Genomic DNA, 26,431 nt, shown 5'->3' on the forward strand with positions numbered 1-26,431 from the left:
TAGTACCCTTTGACTTCCTAATTTTTCCCCCTTCTGGTTATGTGGGTTGTCTCTGTTTTGTTTTTGTTTGGTTTTTTGATAAGACCAAACTACAACCTTAATATTACAAAAAAAGAACCTGTGCATTTCTGGAGAGAAAAGCTGGGAATTTCATCCTGGGCTGTCAGGAGAGGATCTCAATGCTTGGCAGCGTTAGGCCAAGAGAACCCCACAACTTTCCTTCCCCCTATTTAATATGCAGCATTCTTCACAGCCTTTGAAAAATGACTTTTTTGACAGATTGTTTTCAAATCTATATGCAAGTCTGTTTTATTGCTTCCTTTATACATACGTGCAGGCATACATACATACAAAATTCTGTTTTATACAGCGCTGGTACAAGATACCATTCTGGGAACTGAGCAGCAACTGACTCACAAAGAGCATAGAAAATATGGTTCCAACTGCAGAATCCTGATGAGATGAGAAGAGGCTGCCTGCCTTCAGCAGCCCCAGTTCATTTGGCCATGGTTCGCTGTTAAAGCTATCTCCCAAAAATCCCTTCCTAGTTGTTTTCAACCAGCATTTCCCGATCTAGTTATGATACTTTCCAGAACCCACCTGTCTCACCTTCTCAAAATTACTTCATCCATGAGCATCTTTTAAAACTCTGGCTGCCCCTCTTTACCCAGAGAGACCTAGTGGTGGAGAGTGCCCTCAAGTCATAGCTGACTCATGACGACCCCTGGTGGGGTTTTCATGGCAAGAGACTAACAGAGGTGGTTTGCCATTGCCTGCCTCTGCAGCCCTGGTCTTCATTGGAGGTCTCCCATCCAATGACTAACCAAGGCCAACCCCTGCTTAGCTTCTGAGATCTGATGACATCAGGCTCACCTGGGCTATCCAGGTCAGGGCACCTTGGAGGGTACACTCTGTGATATTATAGCCCAGTGAGGCTTCTCCCAACCCAAACGGATCAGTTATAATTCTGGAGGTCTCCAGGCACCACCTGGAGGTTGACAACCCTATTTGAAAAGGCTTTCATTTTAGCAAGGTCCATTTCATCCCAGGCAGATCCTGAACATTTTTGTTGGTGCTACCCATCCTTCAGCGTCATCTTGAAGAGAAGGTGCAGAGACCAACAGAAATGAAATCTTGCCCTCAAGCCAGAGTTGATTTATGGCAACCCTTGGTGGGGTTTTCATGGCAAGAGACTAACAGAAGAGGTTTGCCATTACCTGCCTCTGCAACCTTGATCTTCACTGGAGGTCTCCCATCCAATTACTAACCATGGCCGAGCTTGCTTAGCTTCTGAGATCTGATGAGATCAGGCTCACCTTGGCTATCCAGGTCCGGACCAAAGAGGCCTAAGCAAAGCCAATGGCTTGGCCAGAAAAAAAATGTTCACAGAAGAAGCCTGACTTTAAGCAGCAAGGCCTGACCAGGATACATTTTCTGAGCCAATGTAGTATACTGATTAGTGTGTCAGACTGGGAGAACAGGTTCCAATCTCCACTCAGCTTTGGAAGGGTGCCCGGGAGCAGTCACGCTCACGCAGACTAACCTACCTCAAAGGATTGTGAGTAAACAGAGAAGAGGAAGATGATGTTGTAAGCAGCTTTGGGTCTTATTCAATAGCCAGTGGGGAGGGGTGATGCTAGAAAACCAGCAAGATTTGGGCCTAGTAACACTTTAAAGCCCAACTAAGAGTCAAACCACACGATACGAATTACACGAGACCAAGCGAGTGTCAGGAGCCCTGTCTTACCCCAAATGCCCATGTCCAGCATTCTGTCAATGAACACTTGTCCTGGTCCAGGCATGCATTCAAAATTTTCTGCTCCAGTGTAGCTGTGACAACGCGTGTACGTGGTCACGATCAGTAAGCTGGTAATGCAGAGCATCCTTATTTCCTATATCTTCCGCTTCCTATCTGTGCAAAGTGGAGATGCATGATGGGATATCTTGGAGGTACGTGGGGAAAACCCGTGCCACCATGAACACGGGTTCGTTGGAGGTCCTGCAGTCCTGGCGCATGTAGTTGAAAACAATGTTGGAACACATGTAAGTAAGTTTTCATGTCATTCCTGTGTAATTCGTATCGTGTGGTCCGGCTCTAAGATTTCCAGAGTATAAGCTTTCAAGAGTCAATGCTCCCTTCGAAGCAAGCTTTGATTCTTGAACACTCATACCCTGGAAATCTAGAGTCTTTAAGCTGCTACTGGAGTAGGTTTCCCAGGTTTGCCCCCTTGCCTGCCAATCCCCCAGCAATCAACAGGAGGTGGCAAGCCCCTAGAGGTTGCCCACCACCAACAGGCACTCCAGGAACATGCACAGTGTATGTATTCTCAGGGTATGATCACATCACTCCTAGAAGTGACACTGTCATGCTGGCTGTGGTAGTGCTCCTGCGCTTCATTTGGGGCTGATTTGGGCCCCAAATGGGCCAAATCAACTCTGCACAGAGCACAGGAGCACTCCTGTGGGCAGCACATCACTTCCAGGAGTGACATAATCGTGCATGCGCAAACAGAGTGCGCTGAATTGCATGCATGTGAGATTTTCTTTATGACTGTGTGAGAATTTGTTGTTCTGGTGGATTATTTACCGGCCCCTGAGGAAGTTGATACCTTATGAAACAAGCTGATTAACACAGCCGGCTGGTTGTAGGGCAGGGGGGCCCTTCGGGGTCCTTTTTCTTCTTCATCATTCCACCTGAGAAATAAGAGAAAAGAGAGAGAAATCAATACAAAACGCATCAACAACAGTCAGGATCACACAACTTTACTCGCCTGCTCTTCTTTACCACGAGTGAGAAAGAGAGGGGGACACTGCTTCCGTGCAGTCTCCTCACTTCTCCCACCTGGAAAAAGAGTTTTGTGGACTTTTCATTGTCTCCAGTGTTTTGGCACATCCAGAATTTATTTTTCTATAAGCTTAGAGACTTTGAGTTCATCATACTGAGAGACTATTTAGAGTTATACGGTCTAATATTTATGATACTAAGCACATGTAAGAGGTTTCTTATATGTCTCTAGACTGACTGGTTTGTTTACGATTGTAAAATGTGAAGGATAAATTGGTATTTTTGTACTTAAGAGACTGCAATTGTGTGATATATCGTTCAAGGAGAATTTCTTTCACTGTATGTTTCAGTTAATGTGGGTCCCAGAATAGTGTAGTTAGTAGGTTTTCTAGGGTATAGGGACCTGGCAACCCTATGGACTCAAATCTTACTGTCGTGGGCTGGGCCAACCCAAGCAGAATGGTCAAAGTCCAGTCCAAAGTCAAAGCACGAGTTCAAAGCCAGGAGGGAGGCCAAAAGCCAATGTCAGGAGTAGGTCATTTACCGGCAAGTTCGAGGGCTACACAAGAGCAGAGTCAAGGCATGGTCCAAAAGTCACAGAGGAAGGCAGGGTTCAGCAGCATGGTGGCAGCAGGAACAAGATACCAACATGTTGCTTCCACACCTCCTGGTCTTCTGTGGCTGGGTTTTATAGACAGGTTGGACTTGCAGCCAGCTGCTTGGGTGCTACCCTGTGGTCACTCCTCATTACTCTCAACAAGCAGCTGGCGTCTTGCCAGGAGGCATGCACTTTGCTGCCTCTCCTGCAGCTCCACACGCTGCCTTTGTCTGCGGCGCTCTCTGGGTGAGGCTGGAGGTTTGGACATTCTTGGCTGTGCTTCACCAGTGGTGTTGGAGCTGGAGGGTGTCGGTGCCTCTCCCTCAGCTGCTGGTTGTGGACTCTGATTAGCCAGCAGCTGTTCTTCCTGATCAGCTGAGACAGGGCTGGCTACACGAAGCTCCTCTTCTCCTAAGGAGTCCTCACTTTCACTGGCCCATGACACTTGCTTTGAATACGTCATTGTATGCCATCCTCCGTGAGTTCCTGAGATAAAGGATGGGATGGAATACAGTCGATCTGTAAATCTGGCATCCAGTCGGGCTCTTCGCAAAACTAGAGTGGCTGGCCAATGTCTTCCGCCCTAGTCAAATGATCCTGTCTCTTTTAGAGAAGGAGGAAGGAATTACAGTTGCAACCAACGGCTGCAGGTGCAGTGGCCACGATCCAAACATCTGTGCATCAGGCTCCGTGCATGCCCCATTAGCAGAAAGCGTCTTGCATAAAGACAAGGAAAAGACAGTAACGCCCTTGCAGATTTTATCTAGGCCAGGATTTGAGCTGCCCTCTTTTCATATCATTGGCCTCGTTGGTAGCAGAGAGACAGGAGTAAAAAGGGACGTGCATTTGAATGTTCTATTGTGGCAAGTATTTTGCAAGCTGTGTTCAAAAGAGTTTCAAGTTGATTTTTGTCCTGGTTTACGTCAACAGAGAACAGAATCACCCGCATGCCCTGCTGTATCACCCCCTTGTCTGGGACCCTGAATGTGCCACGTGACTTTTAAAAATTTAATTACATTTTAAAACACACAGACAACTCTCAAAAGAACACCAGAGATAAACAGATTGTCGAGATGCATCATGCGGAGCCCTATGAACAGCCACTGCCAAGAGCTCCAGGGACAATTTTACACACCAGATTAGTAATCGATCAGTAAATCCGGAGAACCCACAACTAAAGGTTTTTCTGACCAATTAGTGGCTGAAACTAGAAACAAGCCACAGATCAATCAATGGTGTGACTAGAGGTGGCCCAGAAAAGATGGAAATGGTGGGGGGAAGAACAGGGTCCCTCCCCAATTGTTAGCTAATCTTTTCTCTTGAAAAACACCCTGAGGCATTCTTTTAGTGTTTGTTGTCGTGGTTAAGAGTGCGGGACTCTAATCTGGAGAGCCGGGTTCGATTCCTCACTGCTCCACTTGAAGCCAGCTGGGTAATCTTGGGTCAGTCACAGCTCTCTCAGAGCCCTCTCAGCTCCACCCACCTCACAGGGTGTTTTGTTATGGGGATAATAATAGCATACTTTGTTAACCACTGAGTGGGCATCAAATGTTGTTGTTGTTGTTGTTATCAGTCTGCATCCACCTGCTCACTAATCAAGATCCCTTGTTGGCATTCCTTCTTCGGAGGTTTTTAAGCAGAGGCTAGATGACCCTCTGACAGCAATGCTGATTCTGTGAACCTGGGCAGATCATGAGAGGGAGGGCAGGAAGGGTTACATCAGTGCTTAGTCCTCGTGGCCCCTTCTTACACGCCCAGGGTAATGCCGATTGCCACTTTGGGGTCAGGAAGCAATTTCCCCCAGGCCAGTTTGGCTAGGGATCTTGATGGTGTTTTGCTGTCTTCTGGGCACAGAGTAAGGGTCACTGGGGGTTGGTTGGGGGAGGTAGTTGTGAATTTTCTGCATTGTGTAGGGGGTTGGACTAGATGACCCTAGAGTTACCTTCCAACTCTATGATTCTACACAGTGTACATCAATACATTCAACAGGATGGGGCAACCAATAAGCAATGTGATGGGATTAGGACTGCAAAAATCTGAAACCAAGCAGGAGTGCTGAAAACAAAGCTAGGAGTCAGCCCAGGGCCGGTACCAGAGTTTCTGGTGCCTGAGGCCAAGGGCAGCTTCACGGCTGTTGCCGCTCCCCTCCCACGCGTGTGCACCCAGACTGCATGATGACGTCACTGCGTGTGACATCATTGTGCAGCATGCCCCGCGCTGCCCCAGCCACCTGCTGCACCTGGCTTGCAGCTGTGTGCAGGTGGCAGCGGTAGCATGGGGCAACTGAGCAGGAGGGCTGGGAGGCTGCAGCAGCTGCGGGCCAGGTGCGGCAGGCGGCTGGGGAGGCACGTGGGTGGCTTTTCAGCCCTCCCATTCAGCCACCAGCGCTGTCGCCGCCAGCTCTGTGGGGTGCGCCCCCCCCCCGGTGCCCCCTCCAGCACCTCAGCGCTCGAGGCAGCTGCCAGACCCGCCTCAATGGACGTGCCGGCCCTGAGTCAGCCCCTAGTGCAGTTCAGACCACAATTTTAAAAAATCAGGTATGTCTGCTGCAAGCCTCATTTTGAGTTTATTTTCCAAATGTTGCTGTTCCTTTTTTTTCTTTCTTCAAAATGCTCCTGGGCTTGCACAACCAGGCCCCAGTGCGTTGACGGCCATTACAACATGTCCTTAGTCAAAACTTTTATTGTTGGCATTGTTAAAAAGAGAGAAGAAAGAACCTGCGTCTCCAAGCATGAGCTCAGAATAACTGTCCAACAGCCTGAGCCGGGAAGAATGCAACTCGCTTGGACAGCGTAAAAAGGTTTGTGCTTTCCCAGTCGCAGATAAGAGAGGCCGTCCTTTCAAAAGCCCATTTTCCCATGTGTGAAATATTTGCCTATGCAAATGACTTGGCGCTTGCCTTACCTTCTCCAAAGCTATTGAGGGGACATGAAAGGAGAGCTTTTCATACTGCTGAAGGGAGGACGGGCTTTATGAATAAGAGCCCCAAAGTAGGAAGGGTGCTTCTGAAGACTGGCGGAGGAGATGCAGAAGGTTGGATTTCTGTTTGGTTTATCCGTCTATCCTTCCTCGAGTGCGTGCTCACTCCTGAGTCCTATACACATGATCGGAAACTACATCCACTAAAGTCATTTGTAAATAATTGAACAGGATGTGAACTAAACTGATGGATGCTTTAGCATCCCTAATTTCAATGGGGCCAACATAGCTGGTGGTGGATTTACTCCCTTTCTTGGCGTCGTGGCACAGAGAAGAGCCCCGTGGTGCAGAGCAGTAAGCTGCAGTACTGCAGTCCCAGCTTGGCTCACGACCTGAGTTCAATCCTGGCGGAAGCTGGGTTCAGGTAGCCGGCTCAAGGTTGACTCAGCCTTCCATCCTTCCGAGGTTGGTAAAATGAGTACCCAGTTTCCTGGGGGTAAAGTGTAGATGACTGGGGAAGGCAATGGCAAAACCACCTTGTAAAAAGTCTGCCAAGAAAACATCATGATGCAACATCCCCCCATGAGTCCGTAATGACTCGGTGCTTGCACGGGGGACTACCTTTCCTAGCATTGTGGCCCCAATCCAATGCCCTCATATAGCTGCTCTGAAGCTTTTTAAAGTCTCCATCCACATGAGCATAGGGTGGCTAATGAAATTGGTCATGCACTAGAAATTTATAGGGTTGCTAACCTCCAGGCAAGACGAAACCTGCGTGCTTGATAGCCGGCCGCAGTTTGGACACAGTATTTGGATCTCCATCTCTTTGCCGAGTCAACTGAAAAAGACAGGAATGAAAACAAGCATTATTTAAGAATCTAAGGAACTGTTTACACTTACCTTGACTTGGTTCTGGAGTTCTCTCCCTGTAGTGTGGTCGCCGCTGGGGGAGTGTCTCATAGATAGTATATAAAACTTTGTACATGAATTGTATGAAATAATTCTGTATGTATTTTGATTAATTACGTGAGCACCGGACACTTTATTATAAGTAAAATTCCTTGTACGATCAATTGTGTTGTGCCCGGGTGGGTTTGTCCCACTTCTGTATCTTTCCGTTTTACCGGGTTCAATCTTGTTTGTCAGTTTTAACCTCCAGGTGATGGCTGGAGAGCTCTTGGAAATACACAGAGATCAGTTACCCTGGAGAAAATGGCTGCTTTGGAGGGTGGACTCTATGGCGTTATGCCATACTGAAGTCCTTCCCCTCCCCAAACCCCACCCTCTCCAGGTTCCATCTCCAAAGTCTCCAGGAATTTCCCAACCTGGAGCTGGCAGCCGTAGAAAGTGATTCAAAAGAAACAAACCAACCAAAAATGGGAAGTGTCATTCCTTAGGAGGCGGGTTCAGTGTCCATGCCTACTGACTTGGCTACCACCAATGAGAGACGGCTTTGAGGAATGGGGTGGGATTTGGATGCAGAGTAAGGGGGGGACTAAGCGGACTAAGGGGGGGTGCACATGAACTTTGACTTCTGGTTTGATTCGGGAAATCCATCCATCTCTGCCCATTCTTCCTGCTGAGTATACTAGTCCAGCTCAAAGCAGCAAAAAAAATGGTGTGATCTTGTGTGCGGAGCCCGCTGTGATGGTTGCTGCACGCTGTGAACTTGTTACTGCAACAGCACGGCTGTGCACTATTGATTCTGTACCTGTGGTTTTCTACTCGTCGTTCTTCCCTTAGCTTTCCATACCCGCTCTAGTGAAAGCATAGTGTAGAAAAGAGTCGGTTCCAGTTGAGTTTCCACTGAAAAGAGCCTACCCGGTTGGCAGTGGTCAACTTACATCTACCCTATTCTACCCCTTCTTTCTCCCACTACTGAGGCTGAAAGAACATGGCTTGCCCATATTCACAAGCAGGGCCAGCCAAAGCAGTTTTAGGCACTTTGGGATAGGGCAACCAAAGCCGTTTTCCCATGTTTTTACCCTCGTGCAAAATCACGCAAAACTCACAGAACGACGGCATCTTCATGGCACGATTTCCAGTCATGATTTGGCGCGATGACATCAGAAATCGTGCCATGAAATGGTATCATGACGGGAAATCGCGCCATGAAGACGCTGTCATTCCATGAGTTTTGCGCAATTTTGCGCAAGGGAAAAGACGTGTGAAAACGGCCCAAGTCACCATCGCTCATGCCACAGGGTATCAGGAAGGCAAGAAGCTGCCACCTGCTCTCTCTGTCCCTGCTGAGGGCAAGTGGCCAACTGGGAGGTGGCTGAACTGGCTGGCACACCTCTACCACTGGTGCCCTAGGTATTGCCTAGGGCTGCCTATTGGAGGAGCTGCCTCTGCCCCCAGGTAAGCTTCAGGCAAAGGTAAGCTTTGAAGCAGGGACCTCCCAGCTCACAATTATACAGCAGCTCAAAGACAGCCGCAGTCATTTCCTTGTGTACTTCAGTTTTATTTTATTTATTAAAGTCATCTTTAATAAGTACTGAGAACAGTTACAGCGTTCGAACTCAAGATCCATAGGAAATGCAGTAGACAAGACAGTTGACTTATAAAGCTGCTATCTTGATCAATACTTCTGAAATCAGAACGGTGCATCCACCTACTCTTCCACAACTAGTATAGAATCATAGGGTTGAAAGGGACCTCCAAGGTCATCTAGTCCAACCCCCTGCACAATGCAGGAAATTCACAACTACTTACACACACACACACACACACACACTATGCAGAGAAGTCACAACTGCCTCCACATAGTTGCCTGCTATATCTCTGGGATTAGCTTGATACTCTCTTGAAAACTGGCTTGCTTACTTGGCCTTCGCACCAGACTTCCTAATAGAGCTTGTCTCCTTCAATCCGGGGACTCCAGCCTCTGTTTCTCTTCTCTCCCATTTGGACACAAACCAGTTTGTCACCGACCCAGATCACTACACTCTTACATTTTCTTATTGTCCAAGCCATTGTTGTCTTCCTCAAACTCTAATTTTGAACTAGACAAGAGTATTTTCGGAAAGTGCCCGTTGTGCGGAAAGAGGAGGAGTCCCCGTCCCGCTCAATAACCTTTAGGAAATTCAGCATTTTTGCCGTCTTGTGAGTTGCAAAATCAATACCTAAGGCCAGCATATAGTTTTCATAATTATCGCCAGAAACAAGGTTCCAGGGACTGCTAAAATCCGCAGGCATTGCTACACAGGCAGCATCAGGAGCATACAAGAGCTAAGCATCAGGGTTTTTAAAAATGTATTTGCTTTATTTATACCTTACCTTTCTCCCCAACGGGGCCCTAAGGCAGCTGACATCATTCCCATCTCCTCTTATCTTACCTTCACAACAATGCTGTGAGGTAGGTGAGGCTGAGAGTGCGTGACTGCAAAGTCACCCGGTAAGCTTACATAGCAGAGTGGGAATTCGAACCTGGGTCTCCCAGACAGGGCCGGTGCCAGAGTTTCTGGTGCCTGAGAACAAGGGCAGCTTCAGGGCTGCCCCCATGGGTGTGCACCCAGACTGCGTGATGACATCACTGCGTGTGACATCATCGCGCAACATGCCCCATGCTGCCCCAGCCACCTGCCGCGCCTGGCTGGCAGCTGTGTGCAGGTGGCGGCAGCAGCATGGGGCAACTGAGCGGGAGGGCTGGGAGGCTGCAGCAGCTGCAGGCCAGGTGTGGCAGGCGGCGAGGGAGGCATGCGTGCAGCTTCCCAGCCCTCCCGTTCAGCTGCCAGCGCTGCCGCCGCCAGCTCCGCAGTGTGCACCCCCCTGGTGCCCCCTCTGGTGCCTCAGCGCTCGAGGCGGCTGCCAGACTCGCCTCAATGGACACGCCGGCCCTGCTCCCAGAACATAGTCTGAAATTCTACGCACTGCACTGTGTTAGCTCTCTGCAGGATTTCGTGGTTATTGAGCAAGGTGCCGCGGCCAGCATGCCTTCCACCTGGGAGAAGGAGCCGAAATGAACCCATATTTGACACCATTCACAGTTCCCAACTCTTTTATAGGTTTACCGATTGATGTAGCTGTGCCCCCCGTTGTTAAAATCGGCTGCCCTCCAATGGAGAAACAATTGGGCGGCCGTGGTTCACTGACACATTTGAAATGATCCACCTGCTTCGACTGCAGGTAAATATCCAGCCAGCGTTGGATGACGTCTTGGCGCTTGCTTCTCACTCTCCTCCAGCCAATGTAAGCTGGCACACTCTCTGCGGTAAGTAATACAGAGAGTATATTGGATATGTCCAGGGAGTAAGAGTGGAATTTGAAGGCTCAAAGTTCAGAGTGACAATTTAGAGAATTGTTTTTGCGTCTGGAGCAAGGATAGTATAGAATTTCTTGAGCTTGCTGTTTCAGCACACAAATCCTGATGTCGGGGTTGCTTCTCCCTTGCACAAGGTACCGAAAACACTTAGCAATATATACAAAACCTTTATGATTGGTAACACACAACAACAAGAAATCACAACACAGTCACAAGTTCTCCAAGCAGTTCAGTAACATATATAAGACCAGGGGTCCTTTCGTAGAAAAAGAGCTGGTGGAACTCATTAGCATAGCTCATCAGCATAACTCATCAGCATATGCCATCCCCTTGCCATCACCAGATATGGTTCATTAGCACTACTGATTTGCATATGCCACACCCCCTGACATCACCTATCCTGGCCATTCAGGACCGAAATTGGGCCCAAAATGGTAAAAAGGGGCTGAAAATGGCCAAAAAGGGGCCCAAAATGGTCAGGATCAGGCCGCTGCTGAGCAGGAGAGTGATCTACCACCCATCAGAGGCCTGATCTGGGTCGTTTCGGTCCCAATCCAGGATGAAACAGGTCCAAAATGGCCGAGAGGTGGGCGGGGCCACCTGACATGTGACCTCTTTGGGTAACTGCTGGAACTGCATTCCTGTGCATTCCCCCTTGCTACAATGGTAGACCCTGCCACCCTCCCTGCTGCTCAGTTGAGCAGTGGGAGCAAAACTGGGGGGGGGGACATTGTTCATCTCCCTTGCACAAAGCAAAGCCGTGTTTTAAAAAAGTCCTTACAGTGATATTTCCCTCCCTGCCCCGCCTCCCCCACTGTGCAATAGGTGTATTTTCCAATGGCCTGTATGCATTATATGGATGGAATCCTCTCAGATTCCTTTTCATCAACACAAGAGGACGGAAGGAACAATTTCACCCAGTTCCCCTCTTGACTGCAATCCCATGTGGCTTTTTGTGTAACGTGAGTCCCACAATTTCTAGCATGGACTTGTCGGGGGTCAAAAGTGGCCCCTCTGCTCTCGTGCACTAGCTGAAAAACCAGTGGGATCCAACCCTACGTTTACAATGCAATCCTAAACCGAGTTACTCCAGTCTAAGCCAATAGATTTTAATGATCCAAAGGTCCAGTTTTGCAAATGAAATAATTGGGGGTAACAAGGGTAACATCGATGTCTGTACATGCACAGGCATCACACACGCACACCCTAAGTTCAAGCAACATTGGGGGTTGCTGCCACAACTGAAAATGGTTCCTGGAGGACAAGTAGGGTTGCCAACCAGTGGGAGATACTGGGATGGGGGGCACAAAAAAAATAAGGGGTACCAAAAAAAATCATTTGAGAGCACTGTTCAATGCAGTGACATCACTTCTGGGTTTGTGCTGGAATTGATCTTGCAGCGCTGGCACAATGCTCACGCCCCCCCCCCCAGTTTTGCGCCTACTGCTCAGCTGAGCAGCAGGGAGGGTGGCGGGGTCCACCATTATAGCAAGAGACCTAGCCACTCTAAGTGGAAGGAGGGGAGGGGGAGGAAAGAAGAGCTGGAGTCGTACGGGGCACGGGGGACAGCCATTGCAGATGTAGAAAAATGAAACCAGGCCCAAAGTAGGGGGAGCAAGTTCTCGTGGGTCACCTTCTTGGGGTACATGTGAGTATCATAAGAATTGCATGTCAGAAGAAAAAATCGATATTTGTACTCAGCGAAAGCAGTACTGTAAAAACAACAGTAATCAGTCAAGAATTCTTGGCCAAATTAGGGTGGTGGAAAGTGCCCTCAAGTGGCAGCTGATTTATGGTGACCCTGTAGGATTTTTCAAGACAAGGGCTGTTTCCACACTACTTACGTTCATCCAGAACGCTGCAGAACGTTGCAAAAAAATGTGCAAGACAGCGTCTTCTCGCGCGAGTTTTGCACGATGTTGTGCAAAACTCGCGTGAAAAGACGATATCTTCTGCGGTTTTTTCATGACATTCCACGGCGTTCCGGATGAAGGTAAGTAGTGTGGAAATGGCCAAGATATTCAGAGGGGGGTTTGCCACTGTCTTCCTCTGTGTAGTAACCCTGGTGTTCTTTGGAGGTCTCTCATCCACATACTGTCCAGGGCTGACCTTGCTTAGCTTCTGAGATCCGATGAGACAGCCCTACCCTTGGCACTCCGGGTCAGGGCAAAACTGTAAACAGCTATAAAAACAAATGAAACCTTGAATGTTTGCTCCTCTTGACCTTGGGGCAAAGGGACGAGGAAGGTGCCTTGTGCACTCATGTTCAGGTCTCTCTCATTAGCTCTGAATCTGAGAGCAGAACCACAAGTGACAAAAGGCACAGGTTGGACACTTGTCAGCTTCCCTCAAGTTTTGATGGGAAATGTAGGCAGCTTGGCGGAATGTTGGACAAGTGACAGTTGAAAAGTCCATTAGACAGCAGTCAGAGAGCCAAGCTGCGAGACCAGGATGCCTACATTTCCCATCAAAACTTGAGGGAAGCTGACAAGTGTCCAATCTGTGCCTTTTGTCACTTGTGGTTCTGCTCTTAGATCCCATCTCGATGTGATGGATGTCCCTGGTTTTATCCCAGGGCTGTGCTGTCATTTAAAAAAGTGAGTTCCCAGCCAGACACTCCTTTAAAGTATACCACAGAGCCCCGATTCTGTTCAGAAGCACCACAGCACAAAGGGGGGGGGGCATTCTTATTGGGTTTTAGTTAAGGCACGTTAAATAAACAAACTGCACGCAGAAAGCTCTCATCCAAGTTAGAGAACCATCAACTGTTTATTTATCTAAAGAAATATGTTTACATTAGTTTAGTGGACAGAAAGAAGTAGTAACTGATCTAACTAGCTAGGATGGCTTTAGATTGAAAGTAGGCCCTCTCTCTCAGGAGGAGACACCATGCTGCCTCTCCTGGTGCATGCAGGGAAAAAGAGAGAGAGGAGGGGGAGAGAAGGGAAGGAAGGAAGTTCCCCTGGCAGGAAAGAGACTGATAGCAGCTTATCTATCTAACTGACTCTATGGTTGTTGCCTTCCTCCTTCTCTGCTGGCCGTCCTAGAGGCCTGAGCAAGAGACTTCGCCAGTCCCTTCTTCTAAAAATTCTCCCCTCTCCTAGCACTGTTTTTCCTCCTTGAAATGGTGGTGGTGGAGACTGCCCTCAAATCATAACTGACTTATTGCCACCCGTGTTGGGGTTTTCCTGGCAAGAGACTAACAAAGGTGGCTTGCCATTGCCTGGCTCTGCAACCCTGGTCTTTGCTGGAGGTCTCCCATCCAATTACTAACCAAGGCCAAGCCTGTTTAGCTTCTGAGATCTGTCGAGATCAGGCTCACCTGGGCTACCCAGGTCAGGGCCCTTGAAATGGTACCAGGGCATTATTTGCCTGCACACCCTGGCACCATTTCAAGGAGGGAAAACTGCATTGATTAGACGATAGGTTCTACTCTTCCCCCAACCCCATGGTGGCCTTGAATGCTTGACGGAGTTCCTGGCTGGGAACTCATTTTTTCATTGGCAGCTCAGCCCCAGGATGTACCAGGAGGCCAGTTACTTCTAGATGCCGCCCCCCCCCATTGATATCCTTCAGACTGACTTTCTTAAGTGGATTTTAGTGTCCTCGATCTATTTATCCCTCCATTCAAATTTAGTCAGAAATCCACCACATCTTTGTTGCAGAGAACATTGAGTAACATGCTACTTCCCCTCTCCCGGCTTCTAGAAAAGATTTAACAATCTTAAAAGCGCGAGAGAGAGTTTTTTGCAAGCTCGTTCACAGCCGAGTTCTGGAGGGTTTCTCTCGCCCGCTCTGCGTCAGGAAGAAGCTTTTCTGTTTTCCTAAGTAGCTTAGCAAAGAGAGTTTGTTGAGAGGTTGCATTCAGGCTCCGAAAAGGAGGATGAAAAGGAGTGAAAGCTTTGGGGGGTGGATAGAGGTGGGGGCTTTGGGTTTGGAAGCTTTTGATGCCATCTCCCTGGCTTTCATTCGGCATGCCTTTTGACAGACAATGAGCTTTCAGAAGCAGCAGTTCCCCCGATCTTGACTTATTTATTAAAGGCTTTCATCTCTGGACTCCTGCTGACTTTTTCTGTGGTCAATCTTTTAAAATGTGTCTGTTTTGTTAGAATATAGTTCCATTCAGGGCTCATAGTAATGTGATTCTTGAACAGATACATTATGGATATAAGACGACTGCAAGACACAGCCAGCCAAACCATTCCATCTGAATGAATTTCCTCCTATCACCGTAAGACTCCGGATGGATGAGACCAAATGTCAGGCTATGGATGACAGGCCATGGTAGATAGACCCCTGTACCCTTACATCAAGAAGTCCAGGTTCTTGGTTAAAAGGTTTTATTCAAGAATCAAATCATTTTCATAGATATGTCCGTAAGATTACTCAGAAGCATTGTAAGCATCTGAGCAGGTAGACAGTAGCTTGATAGGAATGAAAACTGGGACGGAGCTCCTCTTCTTAAGCACAAACACTCCTTCCCTCCTCCCAACAGGCAGATCACGAGAGGGAGGGCAGGAAGGGCTACATCAGTGCTTAGTTCTCTTAGCCCCTTCTTATATGCCCAGGGTAATGCTGGGTAGCAATGTAGCAATTTTCCCAGGCCAGATTGGCTAGGGATCCTGACTGTGTTTTGCCATCTTCTGGTTATGGAGCAGGGGGCACTGGGTGTGTGTGTGGGGGGGAGGGAGGGAGTTGTGAATTCCCTGCCTTGTGCAGGGGGTTGGACTAGATGACCCTGGAGACCCCTTCCAACCTTATGCTTCTATGATTCTATGATAGTTTTGAGTGTCAACAAGATCAGAGAACTTCTTACATAGTTTACACATTAGTCTAGACGTTACGGAAGGCGCAAGATTAAGCTGCAACATGAAACAGACAGTTACAAGGTCGAAGCATTGGGAGCTTCCCAGATAAGAGACCTGCACTCAGAAGCCTGTGAAAGCAATACAATTATAGCATTTGGTATATGACATTAAGGCACAGCATTAGCATTGGTTCACAGTAACATTGGTTCACAGATAGAATAAAGCAATGGCATGGATGTAAGGGGTACAGACATGACACCAAGGGATTTTCAGACCAAGTATCCTGTTCTCAGTGGAGGGCAGCTAGATAACTCTGAGGAAAGCTAACATGGTGTGAAATAAACCACAGCCCTCCTCCATCATTTACGATCAAATTACTGGTCTGACGAAGGGAGCTCGGACTCTCGAAGGCTCATATCCTGGAAACTGAGTTGTTCTTTAAATTGCTATTGGACCCGAATCTTGCCGGTCTTTCAAGCTGCACGATCTCTGATGATGAAAGTTTCACTTAGCCAAGACGGCATAATTCAGATTAGGGGGAAGTGGATGAAATTCCTTTATCTTCCTCAACAGATGAGAGATTCTGCAGAAAATTCAGCCTGAATATTCAATTGTATTCAAGTTAGCATGCCTGCCTCAACTTCTTAATATGATCTTGTCATTCCGCCTGCCCCATGATATTTGGGGTTTTGGGGTGTGTTGTTTGTGGTTATTGAAAGCCACATCTTGGATAGGTTGGTTTTAACTTTTGTATTGTGTGCTTATCTATTTTAATTCTTTTATTTTGTACTGTTATCTTTCTAATTGTATTGTATTGTTATTATAATGCTGTGTCCTGCCCTGAGCCCACTTAATTTAATTTAATTTAATTTATTACATTTATATTCTGCTCTCCCCACTTCAGCGGACTCAGGGCGGATAACAAAGATACAAAATATTAAATATCACTAAAACTTTAAAAACACTATATCTAATCATTAAAATTACAACTATGCAAATATATACACTTGTGGGGAGGGGAGGCAAAAAATCTAATGAATTAAACTAAAATTAATTTTAAAAGTACAGAATGTTACTGAACATTATAAATATATTCATTAGTTTTCCTTCTAATTCTTAACTTGGTAGTGTTGGTTGTTGTGGATTTTCCGGGCTGTATCGCCGTGATCTTGGCCAAGACCACGGCGGTACAACCCGGAAAATCCACAACAACCATCGTTCTCCGGCCGTGAAAGCCTTCGACAATTGATAGTGTTGCTTGCTATGTTTATCTGTTTGCTTGTTTATTGACTTCATTTATACCCCACCATTCTTCCCAAAGGGGACCCAAAACAGCTTACATTGGCTGCTTCCACACACGTTGGATAATCCACTTTCAATACTCTTTAGTGAACACTTGAAACTGATTTTCCATGTGTGGAACAAAAAATCCACTTCAAAAGGACTGTGAAAGTGCATTGAAAGTGCATTATTCAACGTGTGTGGAAATGGCCATTGTTTCTTTGTCTCTGTTTTATCCCCACAACAACTCTAGGAAGTGAGCTAGGTTGAGAGTGTGTTACAGGCCTAAGACCACCGAGCAAGCTTTCAGTAACTGATGAAAATTCATACAGATGAGGCACAGCTTCTCTTTTTCTTCGCAGACCATGTATTTATCCCTACTTGGTACATTTTTATTATAAAATCCTTTTGAGGAGCTGAGGGCAGCTCTGCCCTCCTCAATTTTACCTCATAACTCTGTGAGGTAGGTTAGGTGGAGAGAAAGTGATGAGGGAAAGCGCCCTCCCTCCAGTGAGCATAACAGCTGAGGAGAGAGTTGAATCAAGGTCTCTAGGGTTGCCAACCTCCAAGTAGGGCCTGGAGCTCTCCCAGAATTTCTCGATCTCCAGACCATAGAAAAGAGTCCAGAATCACCTTCAAGACTAACCAACTTTGCTGTAGCTACAGTAAAGTTGGTTAGTCTTAAAGGTGCTACTGGACTCTTTTCTATTTTTGCTACTACAGACTGACACGGCTAACTCCTCTGGATCTACCAGACCATAGAGATCAGTTCCCCTGGAGCAAATGGCATCTTTGGAGGGTGAACTCAACAACATTATACCACACTTAGCTCTGTTCTCCTCTAACCCAGGTTCCATCTCACAATCTCCAGGAATTTCCCAACCCAGAGTTGGCAATCCTAGAAATCTCCCACTTCTACTCTTCTATTATGATCCAGGCAACCTCAATCTCATTGATTTTGTGGGCTTTATTGGAATTTTGAGAAGAGGACTACAGAGATGCCAAATTAAGAAGGAATAGGATTTGTTGAGCAAGGCGAACGCTTTATCGTAACATCTTTATCTCTAGTGCTTTATGACAGTGTGGAGCAGTGGTCAGAGCATTAGGCTTGGGACAACTGGGTTCAAAATCCCTGCTTTGCCATAGGAGCTTTCTGAGGATCTTCGGGCCAGTCACTCTCCCAGGCTAACCAATGCCATAGGATTGTTGTGAAGATAAAATGGAGAAGAGGGATTGTTTTAAGCTGCTTTGACTCTTCCCTGAGGGGAAAGTAGGGAATGAATGAACGAACAAATGAACGAATGAATGAACGAATGAACAAACGAATGAACGAACGAACGAACGAATGACTTTATCAGAATCAACTGCAATACACCAGAGCTTAGTTGAGCGGTTGCAGAGTGGTTCTTGTTTTCCACTGATAACCTGTGATTTCAGAGGCTCTTGAAGCATTATTTTGGTGATGCTAATGGAGAAACCAGGAAGTTTTTATTTTGCTGAGCACTGTATAACGCAGCCCAATTTCTACAGTCTAAATTCTGTTTTTGTATGTATGTATGTATGTATGTATGTATGTATGTATGTATGTATGTATTGCTTTAAAGTTGTTGACTGTTCGCCACCTTGCAGAACTCTGAGTTAGGTGGAAAGGTGGCATTAAAAACATTTCGAACGAATGAATGAATGAACGAACAAACGAACAAACGAACGAATGAATTGTCAGAGAGGCAAGACTGGAGCTTTAACGTATCTCTTTCTCTTCTGCAGACTGCCCAGGGATGTGGGATAACCTCACTTGTTGGAAGCCAGCTTTTGTTGGGGAGGTTGTCTACGTCAGATGTCCGGCACTCTTCACGATATTCAACTTTGAAGACGGTAATGTTGGCTGATACCTCTACTTGAAACCCCGGAGGGAGGCTGCCAGTCAGAGTAGACAGCCCTGACCTTGCCAGCAGAAGGCAGCTTTGTGTGCGGATTCACCTCTGTGGATCTGCCATCCTGCTGTCCTTCTTTCCTCCTGGCATTATGGATCTCCTTCAATCACCATCCCTCAAATGATTAAACATTTACAATAATTAAATCATCTCAAGGCTCCTTTATGCCATCACAGGCAACAACCAGTCTTTGGGGAGGAATACAAAAAATAGAACTCAGTCAGCCAGCAGTTTTTTTTTTTTTTAAGCCAGCCTTTGCAATTGGTTTGGCTTCTCACATAACCACACTGCAATTCCCAGGGGATAGTGTGAGATTGTGTGTGGAAGCTGATTGAGGACTCTCTCTCAAATAGGATTTCCCCTTCCCCAACAGTGTTTTCCAATATTGCTCAACACTAGGGACCCAAATTATGACTGAAGCCGTAGGGTGTTCACCTTTTGGTACTGATCTTGCATGAAAATCTTAACATTGTTTCCTAGCAAGGCTAGAGATCAGCTTCTAGGGAACAGACTAGACAACCATAAGAGAGACACGAATTGTCTCCTTTTATTAAAAGGAGACTTGTTTCTTTTAAATGAAGTCAACTGTGGAACGCAGGGGTGGTGCCAGGGTTTCTGGAGCCCATGGCTGCCCCTACATGCGTGCGCACAAAGTGCATGCACACGACCCCCCTGGACTGCATGATGATGTCATCATCATGCAGCAAGCCGGCCCCATTGGCCGGCGGGTGGCTGGGATGGCATGTGGAGGCTGCCCGTGCTCCCAGTCGGGTGTGGTAGGTGGCTGGGTAGGTTCTGCACACCACCCCGGACACCTGCCGTGCCTGGCCCATGGCTACTGCTCCCGGCCAGGGGCATGTGCTGGTGGCAGTGGCTGCAGCGCAGGGCTGGCTGGCTGCAGCAGCCGCAGGCCAGGCATGCCAGCTCCGTGGTGCACACCTCTGCCCCGGCACCCCCTCTGGCACCCACTTCAGCACCTCAGGGCCCGCAGCGCATGCTTCACCACCTGAATGGTGGCACCGGCCCTGGTGGAACGCTACCAGTTTCGATGGAAAAATTTCAGCAAGGGAAAGAACTGCTTAGCTGTTTCCTGCCATTTATCTAATCAAAATTGTCTTTCACAATCTGTTCTCTCTGTAGGAGGGATAAAGTATGGAGATCTAATATCTGTTCCCCTGCAATTGGGAAAAGAGCTAAGAGGATAGCAAACTTGAGTGCACAAAATTGAGAAGGGAAAGGGTTAAGCATTCCCCCACCCTTGTCTGCTCTGAATTACAGCGTCCAAAGCTCCTTTTCAATAAGAAAAAATGAGATGTTGATAGGTTGGACAGCTCCAGACTAGGAACTTCATGGTGATCTAGGGGTGTAGGGCTGCCAGGTCCCTGGTGGGGGCAGGGGATCCCCCACCTCCAGCCTCTGTCCCCCACCACTCATCTGGCTGGTGGGGGGCAGGGGGAAGCACCAGGAAATGAGCCCGGGAGGCAAAAATCCTCTCGGGCCAGTACACAACGGGTGCACTTCTGCTGGCTGCAACAATGTCACTTCCTTAAGTGATGTCATTGCACCTGTTGGCAGACATGCTGCCTTAGTTCACAAATTGTCCCCTGTGAAGTGTGGCAGCATGCCCGCCACTAATCACGATCACATCACTTAAGGAAGTGACATATAGGGCCAAACTACAAGTGACGAATGTCACAGGTTGGACACTTGTCCGCTTCCCTCCAGTTTTGATGGGGAATGTAGGCAGCTTGGCAGAATGTTGGGCAAGTGACAGTTGAAAAGTCCATTGGACAGCAGTCGGAGAGCCAAACTGCAAGACCAGGATGCCTACATTTCCCATCAAAACTTGAGGGAAGCTGACAAGGTGCTACTGGACTCTTTTCCATAGTCAGAAGCAGCAAAGCTCTGATACAAGTTGAATGTTCCACATTGAATACCTCTCTACACTAGGTAACTACTAAGTAGCATATTAAGGAAAGGGATAAACTAGAAGTCTTCTCCTTGATTCAGGTGATTTAGTTCAGGGACAAATGTGACCAGGTCAGCTTCCTGCTTGGACTAGACCTCTCTTAGTTCTTATTCTGTCAATGGCCACCTCCTCAGCTGCCGCATGAAGCATGCTGGAGTTCAGTTTTTCAAGGACGTGGCATTTAATGGCCTCCCGGGAGGAACGAATAGCGACAGCTGATGTGAGGAGAAAAGTCATCTTTTCGGCAGCGGCTGCCCGTTGTTCAGGTGGGGCTGATCCACAGATACGATCACACACGTGTTCTTATAGGTTCTTCTCTGATAATCAAGTGCAGGCCAGAATCTCCATAGCAACAGCTGGGATCTTTGGAAAATCATGAGTACATTTGCTACCCAGGAGGCCAGGGGCTTTTGCAACATCAGTCAAAGCCCTGAATGAAAGCGTACCAGAGAGAGGGGGGGGAACACTTGAGCTTCAACTCCTTGCTTAAAACAAATGAGGCAGAGCTGAAAGGTCCAGTCGTATGGCACCTGATGTTCTACCCTGTTTAGAGTTAATACAGGCAATTTTGAATGTTTCATTTCTGCTGTGTCAACCTGAAAATTCCCATATCGATTTCACTTCTCTTTGCGCTTCTTAATTTTCTTTCTGTTTTCTCTTTCCTTGCTACTTTTTGGCTTCTGCAAAACATACCCATAATTTCTAAGTTGATAAACCAGTGTTTTATGTTTAATATACATGTTTTATTTATTTTATTTTACTTCCTTCTCCCAGTAGGGAACTGAAGTATCTTACACAATTCTTCTCTTCTCCATTTGATCCTCACAACAACCTTGTGGTTAGACCGAGAGGATGTGGCTGGCCCAAGGCCACCCATCAAGCCTTCATGGCAGAGGAGGGATTTGAACCCAAGTCTCTGTGAACCTACTGTGAAACTCTAACCACTATACCACACTGTCTCTCAGCATATACAGGCCGTTTTCACACTGCTTACCGGCCACGGAAGGTCGCGCTGAGCTCCCGGAACGACAGCGTCTTCCTGGCACACGAGAACAGTTCTCACATGAAATCATGCCAGGAAGACGCTGTTGTTCTGGGAGCTCGGCACGATCTTCCGTGGCCAGTAAGCAGTGTGAAAATGGCCATACTTGTGTTTCATAAGTTCTCGTGAGACTCAGGAGTGTTGCAGGCATGGAAGAAGCAGCAGTGGGACAGCAGGGCTTGCAAAACTGGTTTCTGAGGGAAGCTGAGACGAGCTGATGAGGACATGCTCTGGCTGTAGGTCACTGGAGGCAAGAAGTGGGTGGAGGAATTGGGTGGATAGAATACAAGAAGTTTGATAGGTTTGTGGAGGAGCGTTCCATAAGTGGCTACTAGCCATGATGACTACAGCGAACTCCATAGTCAGAGATCCAGAGGAGTTAGCCATGTTAGTCTTTAGTAGCAAAATAGAAAAGAGTCTGGTAGGACTTTTAAGACTAACCAACTTTACTGTAGCATAAGCTTTCGAGAACCACAGTTTTCTTTGTCAGATGCATGACGAAGGGAACTGTAGTTCTTGAAAACTTATGCTACAGTAAAGTTGGTTAGTTTTAAAAGTGCTACTGGACTCTTTACTATTTAATTAAGGATGGTATCTTATTTACTGAAAGAAGGTGTTGGCAGGTGAAAACATCTGAATTGTCATCATAACCCAGCATAGTCTCGACATTAACAACTCACAGATATTAAAATTCAGTTGGGTTTGGCGTCACTGGTTCTCCATTTGTTTCCTCCTTGGAAATGAGACATCCTATAGCGTGTGTGGCTTGACCGTGGCCTGTGCTGGCCACCCCGCTCTCTCATCCACTATGACATAGATTTTCCCTCCAAAACGGATGAGGTTGTTTACTCAGGCCGGGAACCTTTGGTACCATGAATTTGGGTGTAGCTTAAGAGTTCCTGTTCTCCCAAACTTCAGGCACACACACACACACATGTACACACACACATATATAATTGGTTTATTACCCAGCCCAAGTTTAAGTAGAGGAAGAAACAGAGGTGCACACTCCTTTAAAATGAAATACCACTAGAGGCTAAGAAAAGGTCAAAAAGATAACAGCAGATTTATTCAACAGGCAGGGTTGGTATGAAGATAGACAGGGAAAGGAAAACTCAGGTAAATTTTTGTTTGTCGGTCAGAATACTTCGTGAGCATGAGGCACAATAGTCTTCTTCAAGCTTAGTTTCAAATATTTACAGTACTTAGATGGGAGAAGTTGATAATTGCAGACTTAAGAAGATAGATCAAGATGGGTAGCCGTGTTTGTCTGTCTGTAGCAGTAGAAAAGAGCAAGAGTCCAGTAGCACTTAGAAGACTACCAAAATTTGTGGTAGGGTAGGAGCTTTTGTGCGACTACAAATTTTGATAGACTAAAGTTATTTAAAGCAAAGTTCCTTCAGAGATTTTACTTCACAGCTTTGGTGTACAGACTTTTACACATAGCACTCTTTTCCTTTGACTCCAGACCCAGGGTACTCCACAGAGTCAAAACCCCCTTTGCAGACACTGGGCAGGAATTATTCTTTCACTAAAGACACAACCCTGTTCTTTTGGCTGAAGGGGAGTCTCCTTTTACTACTCCTTTTACACATCCTAAGCAAAGGAGTCCAGCTATGGTACCAAAACCTTCCCAGCTTGCATCGAGGCAGTTTAACCTGACAGATTCCAGAACGCAGCCTGCCAAGGTATAATCTTGTGCATGCAAAAAAGAGGACAAAACCTTCATGCAAGACTGCAGAGGAAGAATTCAGAGCGGGACCACAAGTGACGCCTGACACAGGTTGGACACTTGCCAGCTTCCCTCAAGTTTTGAGGGGAAGTGTAGGCAGCTTGGCGGAATGTTGGACAAGTAACAGTTGAAAAGTCCATTGGACAGCAGTCAGAGAGTCAAGCTGCAAGACCAGGATGCCCACATTTCCCATCAAAACTTGAGGGAAGCTGACTAGTGTCCAACCTGTGTCAGGCGTCACTTGTGGTCCCGCTCTCAGTTTGCAAGTTGCCCACACCATTCATTACATGTATTCTGTGGTTTGTTTTCCGATGCTCTCTCAATTAGCTTTGACTTTTCATTGTTACTATAAAATGTAAACCCACTTAATTTTCCAGTGGCTTAATGTATCAGCCCAAATCAGGCTGACGGAGGAAACCTAAAAGCACCCAAAGAGCACTAGAGAAGGCTTTCGAATCCATTAATACCTTCTGGCTATGAAGTGGGACAGGTCATGTGCGCAGAGCACAAATGGCACCACTTTGGTGGATGGAAAATTAACATTTTTGAGGCAGCAGATGTGCTAAATGGGTGGCTTTTCAAACAAGGGATGCCTCTGAAATTCTTCTCCAGCCTTTTACACACTGGGAAGCATTTGCCACAGTCTGAAAAGGGCACATCGCCCTCTAATGGTTAAATAAAATGCTGCCAATATTAAATTCAAAATCCCTGAAAGGAATGCAAGCTGTTATGCCGTCTATAGGTTTACTCTGCGAAGCTTGAAAGACTCTAGAAAACACAGAGCAGAAAGGATTACAAGCAAAAACAAAAAAGGGGGAGGAAGTTTTTATTAATAACTAGGTCAACCGCCCATTAGAGAGCTGCTTCTTAATTGCATAATCCTATATTAACAAAACACACACACACACAAACGCCAAGCTGCAAAAAGCAAATGGAAAATACGAAAGAAACCAAAAAGATCCTTACAAATATTGCTGTACATTTTGTTTAACTGCTTCAATGTTTTGCTACATCTAAGAGCTGCTATGCCCTGACCTTGATAGCCCAGGCAAGCCAGATCTCAGAAGCTAAGCAGGGTCAGCCCTGGTTGGTAATTGGATAGAAGACCTCCAATGAACACCAGGGTCACAGAGGCAGGCAATGGCAGACCACCTCTGAGAGTTTCTTGCCATGAAAACCCCACCAGGGGTCGCCATAGGTCACCTATGACTTGAGGGCATTCTTCGCCACCATCATATGATACGAGCCCTGACTTGGATAACCCAGGTGAGCCTGAACTCGTCAGATCTCAGAAGCTAAGCAGGGTTGGTCTTGGTTAGTAATTGGATGGGAGACCTCCAGCAAAGACCAGAGTTGCAGATGTAGGCAATGGCAAACCACTTCTGTTAGTCTCTTGCCTTGCAAACCCCACCAAGGGTTGCCATAAGTCAGCTATGACTTGAAGGCACTCATCACCATTTTTCCTATACTTCCCGCCATTTTCAACAGAACACAAATATGGAAGAGCAAACATGTCTCTCTTCCACCCACCCCAAATAAAAATGCTCGTTGAAAGTGGAACCTGCAAGACAGAATGTCCCAGAAGTTCCAGCTCTGTGACATTAACTCTATGAAAGGGTGTTGAGAGGAAAGAGACAAAGAAAATAGTAATGGCCATAACCTTGGTGACAATATAGGCCAAAAAAAATAGAATTTGGTTTTTAATGAGCACAACCATTAGGTTAACTTTATGTGTGTTATGTGCCATCAAGTTGCTTGTGATGTATGGCAACCGTATGTATCGTGATCTCGAAAATGTCCTATCGTTAACAGACTTCAGCCATTTCCACACGTGTTGAATAATACACTTTAGCAATCCTTTGGAAGTGGATTTTTTGTTTCACACACGAAAACCCAGTTCCAAATGATCACTAAAGAGCATTGAAAGTGTATTATCCAACAGGTGTGGAAGCAGCCTTGGTCAGGTCTTGCAAACTGAAGGCTATGGCTTTGATTGTTAACTGGCCTTCCTTCTTTTTCGGATCTTGAAGCCAACATACTGTATTTCATCAAACCTCAATGAAACAGTTAAGTAATAGCATCTGTGCATTTATTTATTTTGGTTATTCTCAAAGTTAAGCAGGGCCGTCCTTGTTAGTAGTTGGACGACTTCCAACAAGCCACAAGGGTTGCAGAGGCAGGCAATGGCAAACCACCTCTGTTAGTCTCTTGCCATGAAAACCCTACCAGGAGTTGCCATAAGTTAGCTATGACTTGAGGACACTCTACTACTACTAAGAGCTACTATGATGTACAAGCACCTGGTTGAAACATGAGTTCTGATAGTATTTGACATTATGCCTTTTCTACTCCGATGTAAATTTGCAATGCTCTAGATTAATGCATAATCCTTTTACCCAGTGTGGCTTGCAAACAATTTTTGAAATACAAAATTAAAACTGATATCAAAATCACAGCAGCCTTGAACGGTTAAACACACCCAAAGTAAAGTACCAAAAAAAGAGCAGTAAGAACTAAACAGATACAAGCCAGTGCAAGCCACGTGTGAAAAGAATGCATGGATCAGGTATACCTAAAGCACAGCTCTGGATATGATCTCCCATGACTTGGAAGAGCAGCTGTGAGGGAGCTAGAAAAGATCCTTAAAGATAAAGATGTCTCTCCGGGAACCAAGATCAAGATAATCCAAACTATGGTGTTCCCCATTGCCATGTATGGATGTGAAAGTTGGACAGTGAAGAAAGTTGACAGGAAGAAAATGGATTCATTTGAAATGTGGTGCTGGAGGAGAGTTTTGGATGGCCAAAAAGACATATAAGTGGGCACTAGATCAAATCAAGCCTGAATTCTCCCTAGAAGCTAAAATGACAAGACTAAGGGCTATCGTACTTTAGTCACATCACGAGAAGACAAGATTCTCTGGATAAGTCAATAATGCTACGAAAAGTGGAAGGCAGCAGGAAAAGAGGAGGCCCTAAAATGAGGTGGCTGGACTCAATAAAAGAAGCCACATCCTCCAGTTTGCAGGGTCTGAGCAAGTCTGTTAATGATGGGATGTTTTGGAGGTCTTTCTTTCATAGGGTTGCCATAAGTTGGAGG

The 26,431-nt window shown here is 46.5% G+C and overlaps 1 protein-coding gene and 1 pseudogene across 1 annotated transcript in view; one reads left to right on the forward strand and one right to left on the reverse strand.

The window, feature by feature from the left end:
- The window catches only part of ADCYAP1R1 (ADCYAP receptor type I), a 125,280-nt gene that overhangs the window by 35,642 nt on the left and 63,207 nt on the right, over positions 1–26,431 (forward strand). Inside the window, exon 3 of the mRNA XM_054991424.1 lies at positions 18,423–18,530. Coding sequence (XP_054847399.1) covers positions 18,423–18,530 — 108 coding nt within the window. The remainder of the gene's footprint in view (positions 1–18,422; positions 18,531–26,431) is intronic.
- LOC129337712 (retinoid-binding protein 7-like) lies at positions 2,627–9,500 on the reverse strand (annotated as a pseudogene).

This window comes from Eublepharis macularius, chromosome 11, assembly GCF_028583425.1.
Source record: "Eublepharis macularius isolate TG4126 chromosome 11, MPM_Emac_v1.0, whole genome shotgun sequence".
In the NCBI taxonomy this organism is placed as follows: Eukaryota; Metazoa; Chordata; class Lepidosauria; order Squamata; family Eublepharidae; genus Eublepharis; species Eublepharis macularius.